Source organism: Gallinula chloropus (assembly GCF_964237585.1).
Source record: "Gallinula chloropus genome assembly, chromosome: 10".
Taxonomy (NCBI): domain Eukaryota; kingdom Metazoa; phylum Chordata; class Aves; order Gruiformes; family Rallidae; genus Gallinula; species Gallinula chloropus.
Window position 1 is genome coordinate 11,512,071 of NC_140095.1, and position 23,090 is coordinate 11,535,160.

Genomic DNA, 23,090 nt, shown 5'->3' on the forward strand with positions numbered 1-23,090 from the left:
ATCTCTTGAGGCTCTTCCAACCCCTACAATTCTGTGATTCACTGGTTGTACTGCTTCTGTTAGCCTATACTAAAGTTTCAGGGTCAGAGTTATGATCAGAAAAGCTAGTATTGCAGAGAAGTTTCCCCTTGAATATATAGCCACATGTCTGCCTCAGAATTATTTAATTCACAGACCTTTTCTCCTGGGAAAAAATGGAGCCCTGTGCTACTTATCAATACACATATATTTTGCCAAATAAAAGAAGGAAAAGGGGAGCAGGCACAGGATGAAGGCTATATATTAAATCCACCATTTCCTAGGGGTTCTGTCCATGGTATATTGCCTCTTATAAATCTGCTGCACTGGAACTTGAGCACTTCCACACAAATCCAAGTCTTCTGAAGCCAACGGACATGAACATCCAGCATCTGTGACTGGGGCTATCGTAGCACCAGAAAACCTCCACGTGCTCTCAGAGTGTTCACAGATTAACTGCATGGCACAAATCTGCTGAATCCCACCTCTTGTCTGTGAGCAATGCAGGAGCTGTTTGCTCAGCAGTAAATCTGGCATTTCGGGGTAGCTTTAAATTTGCTGTGCAAATGAAAGCTGTGGGGACGCTGCACGGAGCCTCCCTTTACATTTCCTTGAAGCTCCTGGCTCTTTGTGTTTAATCTACATCACATATACACATATATCACGGAGAGAAATATTGCATTCCTTGTATTAGCATTTTGAATGTAAACAGGGGAAAAGAAGTAAACCAGAGAAATAATTCTGTAAAAATGAACAGAAAACTCCTCCAAATAAAAAAGCTGGTAGAAAGAAAACAAAGGTGGGAGAAAAGAGGGGAGGGCTGAAAGCCAGTAATATTACAGGCTAGATTTGGAACAAATTTCTTAAATAAACCATCATGTCAAACATTCAAAGTGCTTATAAATATTTACCAATTAGATTTCACATGAAATATGCACTAGGCAGTTTAGAAGCTGTTGGACAATTTTCCTTCTGGGCATTTCCACTGTCTGTGACTGGCCTTATGTTTAGGAAGGGAAAAAAATCCCCACAGAGTCTGTGGGAAGGAAAACAATGAGAAGAGATGCCACAAAAAGGCCCTGCACTGATCCCGCTCGTGTAACCCTGTTACTGTCTGAAGAGCACCGAACACCCCTTCCAAAGAGCTCTGTCGGCTGTTCACATCACTGCTGACATGTTTGAATACAGCTGAGTGTATCCCTTTTGTTTCCAGATGAAATGCCTCCACACACAGACCATGCCAAGCCTGTACAGTTCATTTTCCAGAAAGCCCAACATCCAGTTGGTTTATGTTCTCTTGCTTCTTAAGTGGCAGCACATCAGTGATTTCTTTGGAGCTCTGGGTATACTGTGTCATAGTCACTGGGCATGTTTCTGAAAAGAAAGCCAAGAGCTCATTTAAAACATTTCACCGCCCAGGTGCCTGTTGCTAAGTGTGTCTGGAGGTAGCGACAGATGCCGCTGGTTTGTTTTTTCAATGATGCAGACCTTGACTTCTTCACCCCCAGCGAGCATAATGTAATAAGCAATCTGTTCAAATACAAGAGGCTGACATTTCAGAAGAGTGTGTGTCTGTTGCTTTCCAAGCAATTTGGACCTTTCTAAATGAAGCCAAGACAAACATGGTGAGTGTTTGCTCTCCGAAGGGCGGCAGGCTGCAGCACGGTGGTGCAGAGGGACAGTGCCTCAGGCAAAGGGTGTTTTTAACTCCAGTGAGGAGACACCAAGAGATATGTCCAATGAAAGCACCCAAGGACAAAGCAGGCAGTGCTCTCAGTGTTGACATTCTTTTTTGGCCAAAGAAGCCCAGAAAACAACAGTATGTGTGGTTTCCAATGGGCCATGAAAATACCATCCCTTGCAACATTACATGGATTTCAATTGCAGTCAAATTGACTGATTTACCATAAGAAAAGAATTTTGGTGTCTCCTTTTTTTTCCTCCTTGGTTAGGCTTGCTAGCTGCAATTCATCTCTCCATACACACCACAGAAGTCCATCCCTGTAAACAGCATTTCCCTTTGACCAAGGGATAGAGCAGTTAGAAATCAATCAAACCACTGACTTAGGATTTCAACTTAACCTATTGACTGGTAGATATATCCATCATTTAAGAAATTAGCCAAGATGGTGTTAATGATTTCTGTGGTGGACTTTGAAAATCCCTTAAAATTCGTTACAGTGTTTTAAAGCATCCTTCACCAGTCCAGGCACATGCATAGCCTTCAAAAACAACATTCAAAGAGCTTTAAAGTAAGAAAAAAGGATAGTCTTGAACCTCCTGTTTTGTTTCCATTCTTTTGTGCCCTTTTGCTCTAGTTGTTATGTAGCTACCAACTCTACTGATAATTGCCTCTGGGCAATTGTTCGGATTTGTGATAAACACAGCTTCTGTGGGACAAAAACCAATGAATAAATTTTGCAAGCTCTTTCCATCCAATAAAAAGCAGTGGAAAATGCAAAATACTTTTCTTTGATATTCCCACAGAAATTTTAAGTTTAAAGAAAAATAGATTTTTAAAAAACCCCTAAAATTAATGGATGATTACTTGGGGAAATAAAGGCAGAAATCCATGCACATAATCCTAAGAGAAAGCTAAGGACGGAAACTGAACACATTTCTGGACTCTTTAGCCATTGTTTTAGGTTCCCTAGCATAAGAAATTTCAGAATCAGTACAATCTCAACTTTTTTTAATACTTACATTGTATTTTTTTTTCTATTTGAAATTTAAAATAAATTTCTTGTACATGTGAACTCTCTTTTCACTGAAATTAATGGATTACTTGATTTAACTAAAGGTCTCACCCTGAACTGACTGTAATTTTTTTTTTTAAACATACATCTAAGAAGTTGCCATAAGAACACCTCCATCTCCTCTGCTCTGTTCCCACAACCTCACTTTCTTTCTGACAAATACCATTACTGAGCACCTCTGTAGCATGCCTGTGTGCAGGAACACCAGGGCTGCTGGGTGCAGAACTAACACCCCATTCCAACTCTCTGAAGACATGTAAATACATTCAGAACAGAAATGATGTTGGTTGACAAATGTTTGAAATTAGAGTATTTAATATCTCGAGGCTGGCACAGCAGCTTTTCAGCATAAGATGGCATTTGGTGTTTGATGTACTTCCCTTTCATATCACTTCAGCTGGTTTTCAAACTCACGTCACAAGTAAGCCACATATTTTTGATTCCTCAACTAATTAAAAGGTGGGGGTTTTTTACCTTCTTGCAGATTTTCCCAAGCTCATTTGGATGTTTATGCTAAAACACCTGTTTTCAGAAGATAACCTGTGCAGTCTCTGGATGTCACATAATCAGGACAGGCAACACAGAGGTATTAACTAAATGCTTTAGCACACAAAGTGTAGGGGATGCACACATCCAGCAGTGTTCTGTCAACAGCTTCTCTTTACTAAATACAAACTACCCATTTCAAAAGGATAGTCTGCGGATGCTCTTGGTGAAGCAAGGCTTAGGATCTGTTAATGACAGTGGCAAAACTCAAAGTCAGGATGATGCAGTGCAAGGCTCAGGATCCTTCTCTGTTATTTTAAATGATTTGCTTGCTGCTTGTGGGGGAACATGACACTGAGAAAAACGGCTTTTCATATTTTTAACACCACAATCCCTCTCCCCTTGCATCACAGGAACATCTATCTCAATGCTACTTTTATCATCATGCAGACAGAATTCTCTGTCCCCCCTCAGACACGTTTGACAAGGGCAGGAGTCTGATGCAGTGCTGGGCGTAACTTCTTCTGCTTGTCACCTATTCTGCTTTCAGAGTCCTTACACTCAAGGCTACAGGACAGCAAATCTGCAGCTCTGATGTGATAGATGCATCAAAGCACGAAAGTTACCCCTGGGCCAAGCTCCTCATTTCACATGCCATCCATACTTCTTCTCTCTGGCATTTTCCCATGGTTATTACATTCCTGATCTGTCTGTTACAAGCTCCTCTGGGGAAGAGCCACATTTCCTATACAATTTGAAACTAAACAGATATTTTCCTTGCACTAAAAGCATTAGCATCTGTCCTTCAACTGTGTGGGTCTTTTTGGGTCTTCTGCTTGAAACCCCTATGTTTCCTGAAATCCAGAGAGGAAGAACAGGGAAAAAACAGTGCAATACAATTTAAAGCAATTGTTTGCTTAATGCAGCTGCATTTATCCCCTAAGCTGAGCTGACTTTGTCACTTTCAGCTTGCTTAAGGAACATATTTATATATTCAAAGGCATTATGAGTCTTCTCTCTCATGGGAATTTTGGCTACAAACTGTACTTGCATATCAGGGGAAAGATTCCCTCTACATCCAGTCTGCAAGTGAATGCTGGCTTAACAGAGAGCCATCATGCAACTTGCATCAGTAACTAAAGCAACCATATGTCTTCTAGATCTCAAACAGCCAGCTACCACAGTTCCCAATATCCAGCAACATCAGCTCCCTGGAAAACTAGATACAAGCATCAGAGTGGATGGAATTCTGGTTCTCACAACATGCAAGCAGCAAGCAAGCACTTGGGAAAAAATGTGATCCCTGTGCATGGTCCTGGCACAGGTTCTCTTGACCATACAGACACGTCATCCTCTCTCAAGAAGAGCAGACTTAGAAGTGATGCTGCAGCACTTTCTTAAGCAGAAATATAAATATAAAAAGCATGTAATTACATTTCTCTGTTCTGAATCTAAATCCTGGGGCTTGGATGGTGACAATGAAATGTCACACTTGGCAGTGAGCAATTTCCATACTGCGCTGGTGCAAAGTTCCCTTCAATAAGTTATATTCCAGGAAATTGCCATTTTTGATCACGTAAATGCCAAAAACCCCCATAGACACTAAAGTACCTAGTACTATTTTGTGGCAATTTAAAATTGTTTGTATACCATTCCTGTTTATCCACAATCCAGTGCATAGTCTGCCGAGACGCAGTGAAGATGAGTTCATTATAATTATCTACAATAACAACAATTAACAACACAATGAGGGATAAACTAAATCATTTCCCATCTGCATCCTCTTTAATGTTGGACTTGAGATCCTCAGAATGTGTTACTTCGTTTACATTCATTAATATGATATTAATTCCCTACAGTGCATTGGATAAACGTACCTGACTCCATTCTCCCATCTGCTGATCTGGTATTATTATTCTATTCAGAGCAATAGTCTTAATTATGTTCATTTGTAGTTCCAGTAGATATCCTTGCCCAACAGGAATAATGAGCAGCAGTCTTTGGAAAACAGTCATCCTGCTCAGAATAAACCACTCAGCTCTTAACTATTCCCTAAAAATCAATGCTGCTGTTAGCTGAATACTTGGGCATTTGGTGTTACTAATTAAACACAGAGCTTACCAATATTTTATTGGACTGATATTGCAATACTCATAGCATCATTTTATGTCTGTTTTCCTTGCCAATAATTTGATTTCATCTTTCTAAAAATGTCTTTGCCTTTGTCTCTCTGGAGTATACCCCCTCTTGGTATAATTTGTATTACGATGTCATTGTGTGTCAGATAGTGCTCTGAGAAAACTCTCTGAGATGAATGATGAGTGTGCTAGCAAGGGCAAGCTCAAACTCATCCAAGATCTGTACTCCTTGCAAAGAATCCAGGGACCAGGATGGAGAAGGCCAACACATCTTTCCTTTGAAGGCAGCCAGCTGCAAGGGGCCTGAGCCCTCTCTGCATTACCATCCTGTAGCTGCACCAGTTGAGTACCAGGACTTATTTTGCCTTGTACACTCAGTGGGTAAGAAAGGAAAACACCCCATCCCTGTTAACTAAACACAGGCAACTGGCCAAACCATTCCCCCTCTTTATCACAGCACTGCTGGCAGCAAACCCGGCAGAGAAGCGCAGCAGCGAGGGCCATGGCTCTTGTCTGCCTGCATGAGCAGAAGATCCCCTGGCACTGGGGCTGGGCAGCCAGCAGAACAATGAGATGCTGCATGGAGGAGTTTGTCTCCCCTTAATTGCTTAGAGACTGAAGGAGAAAGGCAAATTCCTGTGGGACAGCCCAGACAGTTGGGAAAGGTTGAGCATAAATCCTCCCTAGTCCACTAGCTTCACTTCACAAATTCCTTCCAGAGGTTCAGGATGAAATCATCATTTCAACAAATCCAAAGAGAATATGATGGTCAAACAAGCCACAATTTTGCCAAATAGAAGGGCTTTTCTCCCACATTGAAGCTGTTATAAAATACAAAATGTGAAAGTAATAACACTGTGGTAAGCTGAAGTTTTTATCACTTAATATATTTTGAAAGCATTTCTAAACCATTTGTTGCCTGTCTGCTGGGTTTGTGGCAGTCATTATTACTGTCAGATTCACCCTTCTGAGTTTTGTACTCAAAAATTAGAGGAGTAATGCTTGCACACAAAATACTAATACAATGCAGGCGAATCATCTTCATTCCTAAAAATCAAAGTAATCTCTAAAACCAAACAATTTTCTTAATTCCTTGTCTCTGAGGAGCAGAAACAGGGCGAGGAACAGGTATCACAGCATCACTCTTGCTAAAAGAACTCCCAAAAGCCAGTTAAATGCCACTTAAACCTTCACATCAGCTAACTGCTGATCTTTCCTCAGCTATATGTGGTGTATATGACTTCACAACACACATGGGCACTATATTCATTTAACTTAACCTTATTCCACCTGCTTTTGTATCACAGTAACTCGGGCTTAATACAACCCTGTATTTAACCTTGGCCTCATACAATCACACATCAAATTAACTCAAAACATCTATTGTTTTTTTCCTTCTACTTAGTCAAAACACTTTAAATTCCTGATTAACACGTTACAAGCTCTATTATACTTCACCCTGACTACAAAATATGCAGAGACTGCCTGTATCAAAGGCAAGTGATTCTCTCCTTGTATTCACTATTGAGGTTCAGGAAGGATGGAAAGGAGATGTCTCAACTCTAAAGCCCTTTCCTCTAAATACATTTAATATGCTTCAAGCTACCCTAGGTAAGATGCCACACACAGAGGAATATTTCTTGAAAACATGGCCCAATCAAATTAATTGCCATTAGGCCTTGGCAGTTCAGAATGATTTCTAAAAGTCACCTTACATAACAAAAAGTAATTCCTTCATCATACCCAGGGTCTTAGAACTAAATGGAAAAGCTGGAGTTAATATAATCATGACAGGAGGGCACAAGGGGAAGCAAAATTAAAGTCACCAGCCATTTATGCAGGGAGAAAACACGCTGACAGCCTCGTGCAAGCCTTTCATTGGAGTGCCACAGCTTTAGATTCAGAAATTTAATGTTGGATATTTTTGACTGGGGAGGAACAAATACATGCTACAATTTCCTCCCAGGACTATTTATGTGCATGTAAACTCTCTTACAACAACTCTGCTAGCCACCCTTATCAACTCCTGCCCTTCAGGTCCCTTAAAAACTTGTCCATTGATAAGCTTTTGCAATTCGACAGAAACACACTCTTAATAGAGGATGGGCTGCTCATTTGTAAGGAAAGACTAAAGCCCTACAAGCAAAATGACCTTAAAGCAACTGAAATTCCAAAAACTCAATTCCAACCGGTTCCAGATTTTGCACTTATCTTTCTACCTGGATAAAATGTCATATTGTTCAACTTAAAACTCATCTACATGAAAATGGTCCTGAAATGATTTATAGTGGTAAGGCAGCTGCTGTGCTGCTTTATTATGAGTCATTTCCCTCGCTCTCCCTTTCCCATCCAGCTCATGAATTTACCTGTTGTTTCCCCTTAATGATTTTAAGAGGATTCCATTTTATTTTCTATTTTTACTGTCACGACTGTTGCTCACCAAAACTGGGATCCTTCTCCAGTACTAGGCTGTTATTTGCAATCCAACTGGAAACAGTCAGCTGTAAGTGCTGCAGTTGCAATGCTTTCCATCCTTAACTGAGTAGGACTAGAAATTACTTCCCAAGGAGCTGTAAAGGGCAATAAACCCTGCACTGATGCTGTGCAAGCTGGCATTGCCAGAAGTCTCACTTGCAGTAGTACCACAGGAAACAGAAGTATCCCACCTATACTCTCTGGGAGATTCACATATTTCCAGCGTTGCTTCTGTCTTGCCATCTCCAAATGCCAAAATTTCCTCCAAATAATTTTATGAAGGGAACAAAACCCACTGGGTATTACTTAAAATATTACATTTTCATATCCATTGGAGGCATTGTCTCCAATCTGATGTGCTGAAAGAATCTGTTTTCCCTTCCACTCTCAAGAGAGAGACATGGGCTTGTTCCTCTGGACAAACAAAGAGAATATTTTCCTGCAGAAAGTATTGTGTCAGCTTTTCAAGAAGTTTTATTTTTGCTTTTTAAAAGTTTGGTAGGAGATTTTTAACAGCAATGTCGCTCAATCATCCATAAAGCAGGTTTGTGCTGGTTTGGACTGGGATATAATTCATTTTCTTCATAGTAACTGGTATGGGGGCTGGAGCACCTCCCCTACGAAGAGAGGCTGAGGGAGCTGGGCTTGTTCAGCCTGGAGAAGAGAAGGCTGCAGGGGGACCTCATTGCAGCCTTCCAGTCCCTGAAGGGAGCAGAGGAACAGGAGGGAAATCAGCTTTATAAAAGGGTAGGTAATGCCAGGACAAGGGAGAATGGATTAAAGCTAAAGGAAGGAAGGTTTAAATTGGATATTAGGAGGAGTGGTGAGGGGCTGGAACAGGTTGCCCAGAGGGGTGGTGGATGTCAAGTGGTGGATGTCAAGTGGTGTTCAAGGCCAGGTTGGATGGCGCCTTGGGCAACCTCGTGTAGATCCAGGTCTGAAGGTTGGTGGCCCTGCCTGTGGCAGGGTGGTTGGAACTCTCTGATCCTTGGGGTCCCTTCCAACCCAGACCAGTCTATGATTCTGTGATTCTATGATCCCTGCTGAGCAGGGTGGGGGGAAACCGAGTGCGTGGCTGCACGAGGCTTACTTGGAAGGTTAAATGACCTTGTAGGCAGTGGCCAGGATCCAAATTTTATGCTACTGCTCAGTGAGTGGTGCTGTCACTAGAGCTACGACTTTCAAGTAAAACAGTCTTATCTTTTCCAGTTGCAGATGTTGGTTGTAGAGGGCTGAGTTATACCCTTCACTATGAATCACAGCGTCTACTGCTCTGCTGTACTGTGAATAGACACAGACAGATGTTAACGTACCTGCATGTTGGCAGAGACAAAGATATATTTCTTTTTCCAAGACAGCTCCAGGCACCACAGCTTTGGCATTGGTTCTAAACCACGCTGAAAAGCTGTGGAGATTTTCTTCTCATGCAACATTTTAATACCATTTTGCTTGGGCAATGTGCCAGGCAGAAAATGATTTAATCACAGAACAGACATAGAAAGAGCACTTGCAATAACAGCTCTCAAAATATAGAGGATATTCCTTAGTTTATAAATATTTAAAGGGAACAATACAAGAGTCACAAATTTGGGTTTTTTTAGGGTCAGAGGGTTCCCCACATCTATTTTCCACAGTCTCTGCTACACATCCATGCAAAACATATCTGCAACTAATTAATTTAGCTCTCAAGACAAACCTAATATAGTATCTATTATTAGTGGATTTGTCTGTGAAAGGAACAGCACAGGGAATAAACGTTCCTCATGTACAGGAGGAGTCCCACTCAGTGAGCCAAACATAAATTTCACTACAAAGCTTAAATATATTCTCCTTCTCCTAGGCTATTTCCATGATCATTTTTAATTTCCTTTCTTATTTTAATACCTAATTTGTTCCGACACTGAGTTAAAATTTTAATAATAGGAAATTTGTTTTCCTGGTTTACTGGGAGTTGATTCTTATATTATTATAACAATCAATGTTATGAGTTGGGTAATTGGCTGTACCAGCTTATGTGTTTGCTTTGCACAAATGAAAATTGAAAAAACAGTTAAAAAATTAGCTTTTAAATATACCTATTTTCAAGGCAACCAAGAAAATTGGGGTATGGGTGAGAGGGCAGCCAAAAATGAATGAACAGCTCTTTTTTAAGGCTAAAAAAAACCCCTAAACCAAATGACTGACCCCATCTCTAAGAGAAAATAATGTTTTCATTAAAGGCTGACCTGGGAAAGTTCATATAAAAAAATTCTTCGGGAAAAAAAGATTACAGATCACTAGCATCTCTTTGGAAACAGCAGTATTCATTGTGGATGCAGAAGTGCCCTACTGTTTTGGCTGTGTGCTAGCTCTGTAAATGTATTTAGCAATGGACACATTTCTGTTCCTTCTCAGCTATCACACATATTTACTCTAAAAATCAGAACATGAGTCATCCTTTCGACTTCAAGTATCAAGATGGCTTCAAAGGCAGCAGGGATTTCCCTTAGAGAAGCCAAAGTTACTGAAGTACCACAGAGCAGAAAACAAGCTAATTAGAGCACAGAGACACAAAAAGGGTCTGAAAGGGATATTCTGACCCTGCTTCATCAAAGCCCACTGTCAGCAGGCATTAACTTGGGATAAAGCTGAATAACCCACTGTCCTGCTCTCCCAATTAGGGATATAGCAGTGAGAGTCAGAGGTGGTGAGAGAAGGAAAGGATGCAAGGGAAAAGGGTGGTTTTCACTCCCATGCAGATGTTTTTTGGAGAGGCTGGCAGAAAAGTTCAGGAGGAGAAAGAGCCATCGCTTCACAACTGTGTCCAGGACCTGGTGCAAGACACAGTCACTTGGGAATAATGACCATCCATATAATTAAAAGGTTTTTATAGTGGTGATGCTTATTTTTCAAAACAGGAATGAGGCAAGATTAATGTTGCTTTTACAAGAGAAAATAAAACCTGTATGAGAGGGAACAAATACATTTTGCCTACCAGGTCAGATTTCTGAAGTTCCCTCCTGTTTTCTCTACCTAAAACCCAGAAAAGGGAACTAACAGGGAGAAAAGGAAGTTGTACAAGCAAAAAGATATTGTTTTAAAAATTGCAAGTCCTGTCTAGAAGAAATAAAACAAAAAATAAAAAGAAAAGAACAGAAATTCTGGAAAATGAAATGAAAACCTAAAGAAAAGCCAGATAAAAAACCCCAAACAACTAAAGCAACAAAGAGCATCTTGATGAAATAATAAATACGAGTCACAAAATGCATTTCCTAACATGTCAGAAGCAAGATGTCTGCCAGAGAGTGTGATGAGGTGAGAGATTATGAAGGGATAAAAGGCTCACTCAAGGAAGAATAGGTCAGAGCAGAAAAACTAAGTGATTGATTTACAAGAGTGTTCGTCAGGCTAATAAGGGAGGTTCCCACAACAAGGTCTTTCTAATGGGAAATGAGTTTCAGCAGCTATCTCCAATCAGTCAGTCCTGAGAGCAAACAGCACTAAGCATTTGTTCAGCCTGGGTAGGATGCAGTTTCTAAGTGCAGTCTCACTGGTTTACAGTTGCAATGCTTTTTCTCTTTGAGTCCACTGCTATGCTCCATTCTCACAAAATATTTCCCCTGCCTACTAATTTCCTTCTGCACTTTCCTGCTTTATTTAATTGCTCATTTCCAAAAGCAATAGTGTAATAATTTTTTTTTTAACTTTAGCATGTATTTTTCATGTTAAAATGTCTCTCAGTTGGGACTGCAGAGTACAGCTTCAGCAGTCAGCTCTTCTTTCCAAGTTTTCCTAGACTTTCACACTCTTTTTATATCTTATTTTCCTGATATTCATTACATCTCCTCTTATTTTCTGACAAATTTATAAATACCCCCTCTATTTATTTTGTATTTGCATAGTGAGGCTTTCAATAAGTTAAGTTTTACCAAGTTTAGCAATCAATGTGAGGTAAGGAAGCAGATCAAGAGTCATCTTCAGTGCTGCAGAGCCACAAATCCCCAAAAGCTGAAGCATCTCAGCAAGATATAAACAGGTACATCAGTGCTGGTTGTATCTTGCTGATATGACAGTGTCATCCTCAAAGTGAGTCTGGTCCCAATTTCTCCTTTGCAGGGATAGAGCCAGAAATACTGAGAAAATCTACAAGGATATTTATCTTCAGAAGTGTAGGTGAAGCACACCCTGTGAAGTTAGCAATTTATATGTAGGTGGAAAAAAAGCAGGATTGACTTACTGGAGGAAGACTTGTGCTGCAGAAATGCCAGATCACCCTAACAGATACAAGTCATTGAGTCTCCAGGACTTCTTTTGCTGCTGAGGATTTAAGGATTTGAGCCTCAGCTGTTTTACATTACTGCAGCCCCAGTGAAACAACAAGCAGTTCCTAGCAGGCACATAACTGTAGGCATCCCCACACTTGACTTGTTGCCACACAAACCATTTCTCCCCACAAATAGCACAGCAGCCAGTTGCAGGCCACCATCCAGCTGAGCCTGGATGTGATGCTCACTTGCATGCTGGAGCAAGCTCACAGCTGATGTCAGCTCTTGGATCCCCCCATTTTTTAGAGAAAGGACAACAGTTTAAAGAAAAGTGACATCAAGAAGCATATAATTTAGAAACAAAACATGGTTTGCTCTAGCAAATGAACCCACAATGCTGGTAGGATTGATAAACAAAGACCACACACCATATGTCGTCCAGGTGGTGGTTTTGATCATGCCTTCAGTAACATTTTAATCAACAGGAGCTGAGATCTTATTTACCACTTAGGGTTGGTGAGATCTTTTCATAACCTCCTCTGCGATTCTTTAATTTAATTTGTCTGGATTGCTAAATGGAATGAATTGGCTGATTGTCTTCATCACAAGGACTTTTCCTGACATACACAGCCATGTAGTCTAATTAGAGAGCATGTAAGCCTGTAAACCAGACCTAGGTGTAGAGTGGGATCTTGGCAGAAACAAGAGTGCACAGTCTCAGCTTAAAAACTTAAATAGAGCTATTATTTGGTGTTTTACTCACTGTTTCCAGGACATAAATAGCAATATTAAGGCTAATACTACTGTTAAAGACAGTTACAAGGGAATTTCCTGCAGGGTGTTTGCTCAAATTGCAATCCCTATGGGGCTCAGTGGACATACAGAAATTATTCTGTTGATTCTGCTTTCACAGCTGGTAGCTGTGAAGACATCTGCATATGGTTTCGCATCAAGGTGACATGGGGAAGATCAATTTCTCTGGACCAAAGAAGAGAGCAGTTCTCATCAGCCTGCCTCATGGGTGATGACTCGCTCATATGGACAAATCCTGGCTATGTTATTCATCCTGGAAGTGACATTAAGCTTATTTACATGAGCAAAACAATCAGAATGCAGTGGAAGATGAGAGAAGGATTATTTGCTTTATGACTCAGGTCTGGGATCTGCCAACTTTGAAAGAAATGGGAATGTACACAGATTGATTTTTTTCTAAAGTTGATACAGATCAAGGGCGGAATCCAGAGAACTAAATCACATCCCCAGTCTGTATTGCCCTTGCTCCAGGGGATGTTAATTTTTAGTTTTTAATTTTTTTTCATTTTATTTTTTTAAACAGGGAAAGAAAACTGGGAAGAATGAGGAAGTCATCAACTGGTTCTTAATTTTGAACTTTCAAATGAGATCTACAGAAACAGCAGAGCACTGAATTTAGGGTGCTTTGTTTTCAACTCAGACTGCCCTCACTACAGAAGGGTATCAGGACCTGCAAACACACCCCGTGATGCTGATATTTACTCCTCTCTTTTCTAAAATTTAAAAAAATCCACCTCTGAGGGCTTTTTCCCCTCCTCATTTCTAGTTAATTGCCAGGACATTTAAAACAATCACATTGCCAGTATTTTCAGTAGAAAAAACCCAGTTCAGTATTTTCATCTTATTTTGGGGAAGGGAGAGTATTTATTTCTAGGCTTGTGGACTACATCTTTCAAAGTAGTTTGTTTTTTCCCATTAAAAAGAATTTCTTTTTTCAGTATTTTGACATTAGAGAATTTAAGGGAAAAACAAAATTACTGCTATGGGAATGTAACAGTATTCCACTTTTTTGCCTTCCCTCTTGAAAAAGCATTGCAAAGGCTGACATTTCCTTGAAATAATAGCACAGAAATATTGACCCAACCTATATATTTGTTCTAAATACTGTGTCAGATCCTTATCTAAGCCTTACCTAAGCTTTGCTGAAAGAGCACTGAATTACCCCAATAGAGTATCTGCTCCAGCAAACCCATCAGCATTGACTGTCTCCTACAGTTTCCCCCTTCCTTCCAGCTCCAAGTCTCCACTGTCATTATTTGCTTTCAGCATGTGGGAAGCCACATAGTAGCCGACTGTCTTGACCTTGTTATTGAGCATAAATGAAGGAGTTCAATAGGGCAGTATATCCACACCAGGCTGAGAGCCATAACATCTACTCTTGCTATTAAAGACCTATTGATCGCCCAACAGAAAGGCTGCCAAAGGCCAGCAGTGTGATCTAGCATATGTTCAGGCTCCCTTTTTCGCCTCAATAACGCTCCCATTCTACTTTGTGATGTGCAGTGCTTATGCAAAGACATTGCCTAAGAGCTGCAGTGTATGACAATCTCAGCCACTTAGGGTGACAATTATTCCCTTTCTGCCACCACAAAAAAGGATGGATAAAATGATTTTCTCCCAGTAATCTTTATTGGAGTTTCTCCTAAACCGTGGCCAGCCACAGCTAATGCAACTTCTCACCTTTAAATTGGTCCACGTGGCTGTTTTGCTTCACTTTTCATATCTCTACAAAGAGGCAGCTCAGCTAAAAAATATCATGTTCTCTAAAATCACAGCACATGGGCTGTCTCCTCACCCTGGTGGTGCTATTGTGTAAAAGATTTAGGGCAGCAAGCAGCAGGTGAGAGGCGCTGCATTTATATTTTAATTAGCTCATGCTAGGAGTTTCTTCAGAGGTTACTTAATTACTATTTGTCCACCTACGTTATTAAATCTTATTCATGTCCTTTGGTTTCAAGGACTTTTTGTACCTCCTGAAAACTGTATTGCTAAAATTGCATATAAATAACTATTCTGAAATAATCCCGAGTGATAGTTTTAGAAACGTGTTGAGCACCAATTGTAACTACAGGACTTTAATTTTTATTGCTAAAAAATTCTAAGAAAGTATTATTTTAGGCACAAAACACCTCCTCTGGAGCTTGTCTGATTTCATAAATTTTCATCATTTGTGGGCTTTTAAAATACATTTTCAGCAATCACATTCTTTTCTAGAAGTGAATTCTCAAAACATCGTTTTCTGTGCAAAGAAAACCTATTGTTTTATTAATACCCTATTGCACATCACACTGATTATGTTAATAAGAATAAATATTTTTGCATAAATACATATATCTGATATTTTTTTCTCTACAGTGAGAATTCATTATAATCTTGAGAAGCCTCTTCTTTCTGGAAGCATTAATATACTAAAGGAATGTGCTAACTTTGAAGTAAACTAGTAGTATGGGTACTTCTGAGGTATTTCATTAACATACATAGATGTGTGTTGCACAGGACCTTCCAATAAGGCAATGCAATTAGAAAGCCTTCCTGGAAATACATAATTTGGCAACAGGTTTCTAATGTTTTATTCCAGTATTGATTTACTCACATCTTTTTGCCAATGCTGGGGAGATATAACCACCATGAGACTATTTAATATCGGATTGCTTGTTTGCTCCTGGAGGACTCTTGTAGCTGCCAATGCCAGTCTAGACCACATTGGCAGCTCTACGAACAAAAGGAGGCATTCTCACAGAAATGAATTTACTTTCCTGCAGCAAGACACTTATCAGAACTGACAGGCACACAATACTGAGGCTGCTAATGGTCTACACAATATATATTTTTTCTACTGAAAAGAAGCTGGAACATTAATGGGATATAATGTTGTCAGCTGTAGGTGTGAGCACACTGCACTTTCACACTGGAGGAACCCTCACTCAAGCAGCCAGATCCACTGGAACCCTATGTGGTTGCTGCTTCTCTAGAACTGAATGCCTTGCAAGTAAAAATTCCCTTTTAAATTATTGCATCCTTGCAAATCTGATTCACATGAGTACAAAGCTTTTTGCCAAAAGAGCTCAGTGATTTGGGTATTTTTTCCTGTTAGAGACTTACTAGAGAATTTCAAAAGCAACAGCCTGAGAACGTGCTTTCTTCTCACTTTTAAATTGGAGATCATATAGCTACAAATCCTGAAATGGATGCTTTAACACTTGAATAGTTTTCTAAATTAAAAAGAATGGATTCCTGGCAGGCATCCTACCCCAGTTTACTCACAACACAGATTTTATTACCCCAGTGCCACTGATCTGCACAATAGTCATAAGTCAGAAAACAGTCTTGGGTTTGATAACTGAGCCACTGAAAATGGGTTTAGTCATGACTAATTTATTTTAGAAAGGAAGACAATGCTATTTATGTCATGGAAATGACTGAAAGAAATAATGCAAATGACATTGGACATTTACAAACTCATTATGATAATGGAAATCTTGAATAACTTGCTCAAGAGTTCTGCAAGTTCCACTGTTCTGTTTGGCATGGTGATAAACCTCATAACGATCTCTTGAGCATTTCTCTCCTCTTTTTTTCATGAAATTCATCAGATACAGATGCAGTAGCAAACCATTAAGATGCAATGCAATTTAAAGTATTTTACAGAGAACCAAAAGTGCTTAATTTATACCTCTTATCATTGTAACAGAACTAGATATACCGTGTTCTTAAACCATTAAACCCACTTCTAGACCTCTGCCTCCAAAATAGATTGCTCGATTACAAAGACTTACCTTTCTTACAAAAAAATGAGTCTCCATTTTTGTAATCATCTAATTTTTATTCCTGCTGCAAACTAAGGAGTCTAAGCAATCACAGCGTGCAACATAAAAACTCAAAGTAAGGATGTCTCTGCTATAATATGCAATGCTCAGTCCCAAATACTTATCAACCAGGGAACGCACAGTGATCCAAATCTGTGTGCGGTTAACACATCTGGCAGCTTCCATAGCTTCTCTTTCCTCCCCCACCCTCTGAAATTTGGCAAGCTAAGGCTTTATCAAACATGTAAAATATACAGCACCCTGAACACATTCAGCCCAAGTAAAAAGGCACAGTGATAAGTTACCTTAAATTCAGTTTCAATGTTGGCTAGTCTGGCCAATTCATTGCTTAGCTCTAAAGCAGTAAGGACAGGGTCTTCACTGGAAAGAGACAAATAAGCAGCACTGGCTAATCCTTTGTAGGCATTCATTCTCGATCGAGAGTGGCTAAAGGAATCTTTCCTCTGCTTCTCAATACATTCATTGCACTTGCAAAAATAGTCATGTGGCCTTTCAATCCGCGCGCCTTTTAGAAGTAAGATGTGAACAATTTCATACTCCTGGCAGTGGGCAGCAAGTATGATAGGGGTAATGTCATGGGAGAACCGAGTTCCATCTTCGTCGTAAGCGTAAAAATCATCATCCCTCAGTTCCTGCTCGAGGGGGCTGAGTGTGAGCCGCTGTCCTTGTGCAAAGGCTGGATGGTTCAATATTGCTTCTACAATGCGCACGTATCCTTTACTGATGGCTAACAAAAGGGCATCTCCAACTCGAGCGAGATTCTCCTTTTTGAGGAGGAGCTCCGTCACTTCCAGGTGCTCGTTCCCTACAGCTAACTGAAGGGCGTTTTGTCCCATATAATCAACACAATTAAAGTTCAAGGTTTTGGATTCCTCCAGCATTTTTCGCACAACAGGAATGTTGCCATATTCTGCAGAATCGAGAAAGCGTTCCTCTTCTGCAGTCAGGCTGGTCCCTTTCTCATTGAACATGTAGGCCGGGCCCCGGATGGCCTGCCTCCGGCCCTTCTCCCGAAGGGTTGTGTGCCTTCGATGCATGTTTTTAGAATTACTGTTTCTCAACCTGCAGAAAAGCAGAAAGGAAGGTTGGTTATATTCTCAGAGAGTCATCATTTCACATAAACTGCAATAAGGTTAGAAATCATAGAATCACAGACTGGTCTGGGTTGGAAGGGACCCCAAGGGTCACAGAGCTCCAACTCCCCTGCCACAGGCAGGGATACCAACCTCCAGGCCTGGAGCTACACAGGGTTGCCCTGGGCCCCATCCAACCCAGCCTTGAACACCTCCAGGGACAGGGCATCTACCACCTCCCTGGGCAGCCTGTTCCAGCACCTCACCACTCTATATGTAATTTAATTTCCACTCAAATGTCTCATTGTGATCAGATCTTGCTAGCTTTTTATGACCTGGACCAGTTGTTTAAAATCATTTAGGATTAATGTGGAATTAAGATTGTTTTTCCAGAACAACAGACAAGTTCCCTTCTGACTTGTGTGCAGCCTTCTGGATTTCAGGAAGGATACACAGCATATTCTTAACTCAAAAAATATAAAATATAAGTGTACTAACACATTGCTTTTCATTTATATATTTCAGAACTTCATTACAAACTATTTAGGAGTCATATCCACAACATAATATTTTTCCAAATTACTCTTCTTGAGTTTTATCCCTGAGGTCATGACCCTTAAAGAAAGCTAGCCGGACTTCCCATGTCCTTAGACCTTGGATCAGGCCAATAAACCACGTTCCATAAAGTTTAAAAACAGCTTCTAATTTTAAATACCCAGTAACAGGGATAAATATATTGCATATTCTGCTAAGATTTAGCTGGTACAAGCAAACCACCTTTTTATTCACTGCTTTTCTCATGCGACACAATAGCATTTTTCTGTTTCCCAATATAAAGCACTTTATAGTGAATGACTGTCTAATTTTCTCATTGAAATACAGTTGGCAGCTACTGTAAATACAAGTACCCAAAGCCAAGGGCCAGTCTTGAAAAACACAGGAATAACTTCTGACAGTGTTACATTGCTCCCCAGTAACCATCTTTCAGAGAGCTACTGCAGAATCATGGAATCATAGACTGGTCTGGGTTGGAAAGGACCCCAAGGATCAGAGAGTTCCAACACCCCTGCCACAGGCAGGGTCACCAACCTCCAGACCTGGAGCTACACAAGGTTGCCCAGGGCCCCATCCAACCTGGCCTTGAACACCCCCAGGGATGGAGCAACCACCATCCTAATATCTAATCTAAACCTTCCCTCCCCTTCAGCTTCAATCCATCCCCCTTGTCCTGCCAAAGACAAGAGCCTTGCAGAAAGACAAGAGTGCAGGTATCTGACCACAAACAGAGGGCAGATCAGAAACAGTCATTATCTATCCCAATGATTATGTGCCTGAAATGCTTTCACTTGGAGTTGTTGGGATGGAGACAAACTATTCTTATTCTGCCTTCACAGGAACCCCTAAAGAAAACTATGCTATGTGCCACCAGGCTTAAGGGCAAATAAACATGATGTTGTATGAAATGAACTGAAATCCTAAATCTATGCTTTAAACACTTGGCATTCAGTGTCATCCAAATGTTTCTTGTCTTTTTTAAATTTTAGTGAAGTTGCATACCAACAAAAACATAGTCCCTCTTTTAGAGTCTGAACACGTGGAGTTAATTGCCATCCTAGAATGTGCAGCTGAAGTAGAAAGGTAAAAACAACACCTCTTTCACAAAAAGCATTTGCAAGCTCTGAATCACTCAGGTAAAATATTAGGGAGGCTCTAAACTGCAGTGGGCAGATGTAACAAATAAACAGGTGTTAATGGTCAGTGGGTGGCAAAAGTTCATCCTTCCATCCTCCATCTGTTCTCCAAGTCAGGTTTGACCTTCAGACAATGAAAAGTTTAGGTGCTGCTCTGAAAAAATACTACTGGAGTTTGAAAGTGCTGTGATGAATGATGAGAGGGAAAGGTGCCAGGAGATAAAGTGGAGGACATACTTTGCCTTCAATAATATGTCAGAAAAGAGTAATGGAATCAAGCAAAAACCCAGGAAAACAAACGGTATCAAAACCCCCAAATACCTAAAGGGCCAGGATGCAGAAATTCTCCAGGTGGCTATTCTTGGGAAAGTAACTTACACATATGCATTTTACAGTTTAGTTCATCTCTTTTTTTACCAATCTAGAACAGAAAGCTGGTACTGAAGAGTCTCAAACAATTTTTACAGCAAATTTTTAGAAGTGCACAGAGAAGAGTGGCATAAGAATTATAAAGGAGAGATGGCTAAGTAAATTAATTCCTAAGGTTCCATTAAGTTTTCTAAAAGAGAAAATAATAACAGCTAAAAAATAGAACATGAACATCTCCAACACTGAGAGGGAGACAGAGGTCTCGGAAGCAGCAACATGCCTGGAGTAAGACTGGGGTCTCTTTGAAGTTAACAGTATAAGTTCCATTGATTTCAGTGGAGTCCAAATTTGCACATGCATGCACACAGTGCTGTCCCCAGCTATTAGCTTTCACCTCAGAAGCAGTCCCAGTGAGGCCAAGAGGACTAACATCGGCTTAAAATGAAGTATTTAACCATATGCAAAAGTGCTTACCTAAACTGGAGCTCATGACCTTAGCTATTTAGGACAGCATTTAACTTTTAAACTGGCATGAAGTCTTACTGAGTTCCAGTAAGGACTATACATATAAATAAACACTTAACTGAACTGTGGTTTTGTTAAAATGGAGACATCTAGTACCAGAAAGCACTTCACACATTTGCAGTCTTGGGATTTCCTAGATGTTAAATGAAACCTCTTAAAATACTTAGCAACTTGGAATGTTTTGCTTCTGATGGCTTAAGCAAGTGTTGCTGGGCTCAAATGGAAACCAATCCAGCCCCTGTAGCTGTGCAGTGATGACCCTGGAGTGTGGCAGGATTGCACATGCTTAAATATTTTAGGGCAATTAATTGCAATACCCACTACAAGCCAGAGGAATTCCACTGGGCTTTTCTGATCTTCAAAAACCACACAAGGTTAAGATATTGGCATCCTTGTAATTGTTGTTGTATTTAATGGTGAGTACTGGAAGCAACTCAGAAATATGGATCATTTCCAGCAGTCAGAAACCTATTAGATATTTTACCTGATATCCATTATAATTCTTGATACTTTGTTGGGTTTTTTTCTTAGAAAACTTTTCTTTCCTGGTGTGGTGTTACAAAGAGAGCCCACAAAGGTGGGATGGATAACCATATAATCACTCCCAAAGTAAACATGAAACTACATAAAGTATTATCATTGTCCTGGAGGTAATTCACACCTGTTTGTCATACATGCAATAACATGCCAAGAAAAGTACCTTCATTTCACTTTCTTCAATTCAGAGTGAGCACTGGTTTCATACTCTGTTTCTAACAAGAGAAACTGCATCAGAAAAAGAAGAAACAGAAAAGCAAACCTGCCCCCTGACAAGATAATTACTGCACAGTATTTATCTTATAATAAATGTTCTGCAGGGATGTCCCTGCAACACAGAACCACTCTTCCCTGCCTGCAGGTAAGGGCAAGAGCACCATAATTCAGAGGGCTTCACCTCAGATGAATTATGTCCCCCAGTCTCACTCGTGAGCAGAGAAGATCAATATCTCAGCTATCACACTTTATCATCTTTACAGAGAGCAGGAGATGAATAAAAAATGATACTTTTAACTTTGAATAATTTCATGAGAAATGCCCAACTATCAGCTCCTCTTCTGAGAAGAAAGTTATAATTATGTTTGACCTGAGCACTGAATCGTGATAGAGAAATGGTAGTGCAAATGGTAATATATGCAGTAGCTGAAGATCTTGGAGACTGAACCCTCCCTGTAATGTCATGACTGTACTCTGCACCTTTTTCTTTTCTGCTTTTCACTTATGCACAGGTAGTTTTAGAACTAATCATATTTACTGAGCGTGTGTAATGTGCCCTCTTAAAAGAAGCAATTGTAACTTGATTGCATTTATCTTACCATTTTTGTTTAAAGGTGCTTTGCATCGAAATGACTCTGCATTTGCATATTTTATTGAGACAGCTAGTGATCAAACTCATCAGGCACTGCAATTAAATATTGTGTTTTTCTAGGAAAGGATGCCAATATGTGCAGCATTGTTGGAGAGAAAATGTTCTGGGAAAAGAAAACCAAAAAATTTCAGGGGCCTAAGTGCTGCTTCCAGCAAGGCACATCCAGCTTTCTGCAGCCGAGGGAGCCATGAGACGTCTGGGCTCCTGTGGTGAGTGGAGAAGAATAGCAATTTCAGAAAGGTGATTTAGCTCTTCACAAATCATCCTCTGGGAGCATCTCAGCTGCTAATTAAAGAGGTTTAGAGTAGGGCCTTGCAACTTGCACTGATGGTGCCAGGCGCTGAGACACTCAACATCTGAAAGGGAAACATGGAGTAACGTGAAATCTCTTCTTACCAGGGTGTCACTGAAAACACTGTCGCAGCTGAAGCTCTCTGGCTTTGCAACCAGCACTCTCTTAGCTGGTCTGAGTACCAGAGATGGAGGACAAGGTAGACACAGGAAAAAAACAGGCCTGCTTTATCTTAAGCCTGCCCAGCAAATATCCTTTCTCCTTGATGCCCCTTTCCATAGCGCTCCAGATTATGCCACACAAGACCTTCTGCTGCCTTTCCAGTCCCACGCAAGAACTTACCACCCAGGGCTACCACCTAGGGACAATTGTCAAAGGCCTAAATGCCTTGAGAGGCTAAATTGGAGTTTTTACACATGACTTTGACCCAGCAGTTAAAAAGCGTGTAGGACAGGCTGAATAGTACCTGCCTGTGTTTTTAAAACACCTGAATAGGTACAGAAGCCAATACTGTGACAGCTCTAGAATTCTCAGGTGATGGCAACCTTTATTTATCTTAAAGCCTAAAAATTGACAGGGCATTTTCAAAGGCAGCTTTAAGAACTTATGGTCTCAGACTAATCTTTGAGTTCACTTTCATTTGGAGAAAGGTTGGCAGGAGTCTCCCTGTGCCCTTTCAATGGCCTCCTTTGTCCAGAAACTACAGAAGAAACTTAGGATAAGTAACCTATACTATGCCCCACACCGGGTAAAGCAACCATCAGAGTAGGCTTTGATGAGACATTGCCTCTGTATTGTTGAAAAGGAAATTTAAGTTTCTGAAAGCCATTTCAAAAGCATTACCCCTACTTCCTGCAGAGCCTCAGAAACTGCCAGATTGACACTTTACTTATTATTTTTCTTTCCACTTGCACCAATATTTCTGAAAAGAATCAGGGCTGCAGATTCCCTGAGGCTTCTTTGGAATTGCTACAGCTT

At 40.4% G+C, this 23,090-nt stretch overlaps 1 protein-coding gene across 2 annotated transcripts in view; it reads right to left on the bottom strand.

Moving 5' to 3' along the window:
- TRPC7 (transient receptor potential cation channel subfamily C member 7) overlaps positions 1 to 17,794 on the bottom strand; it is a gene marked incomplete at both ends in the record, with an annotated part of 66,720 nt that extends 48,926 nt beyond the window's left edge. For both annotated transcript variants that reach the window (XM_084268846.1, XM_084268845.1), the window contains one exon: positions 17,042 to 17,794. In XM_084268846.1, coding sequence (XP_084124972.1) covers positions 17,042 to 17,794 — 753 coding nt within the window. The remainder of the gene's footprint in view (positions 1 to 17,041) is intronic.
- Between the last annotated feature and the right edge of the window lie 5,296 nt (positions 17,795 to 23,090).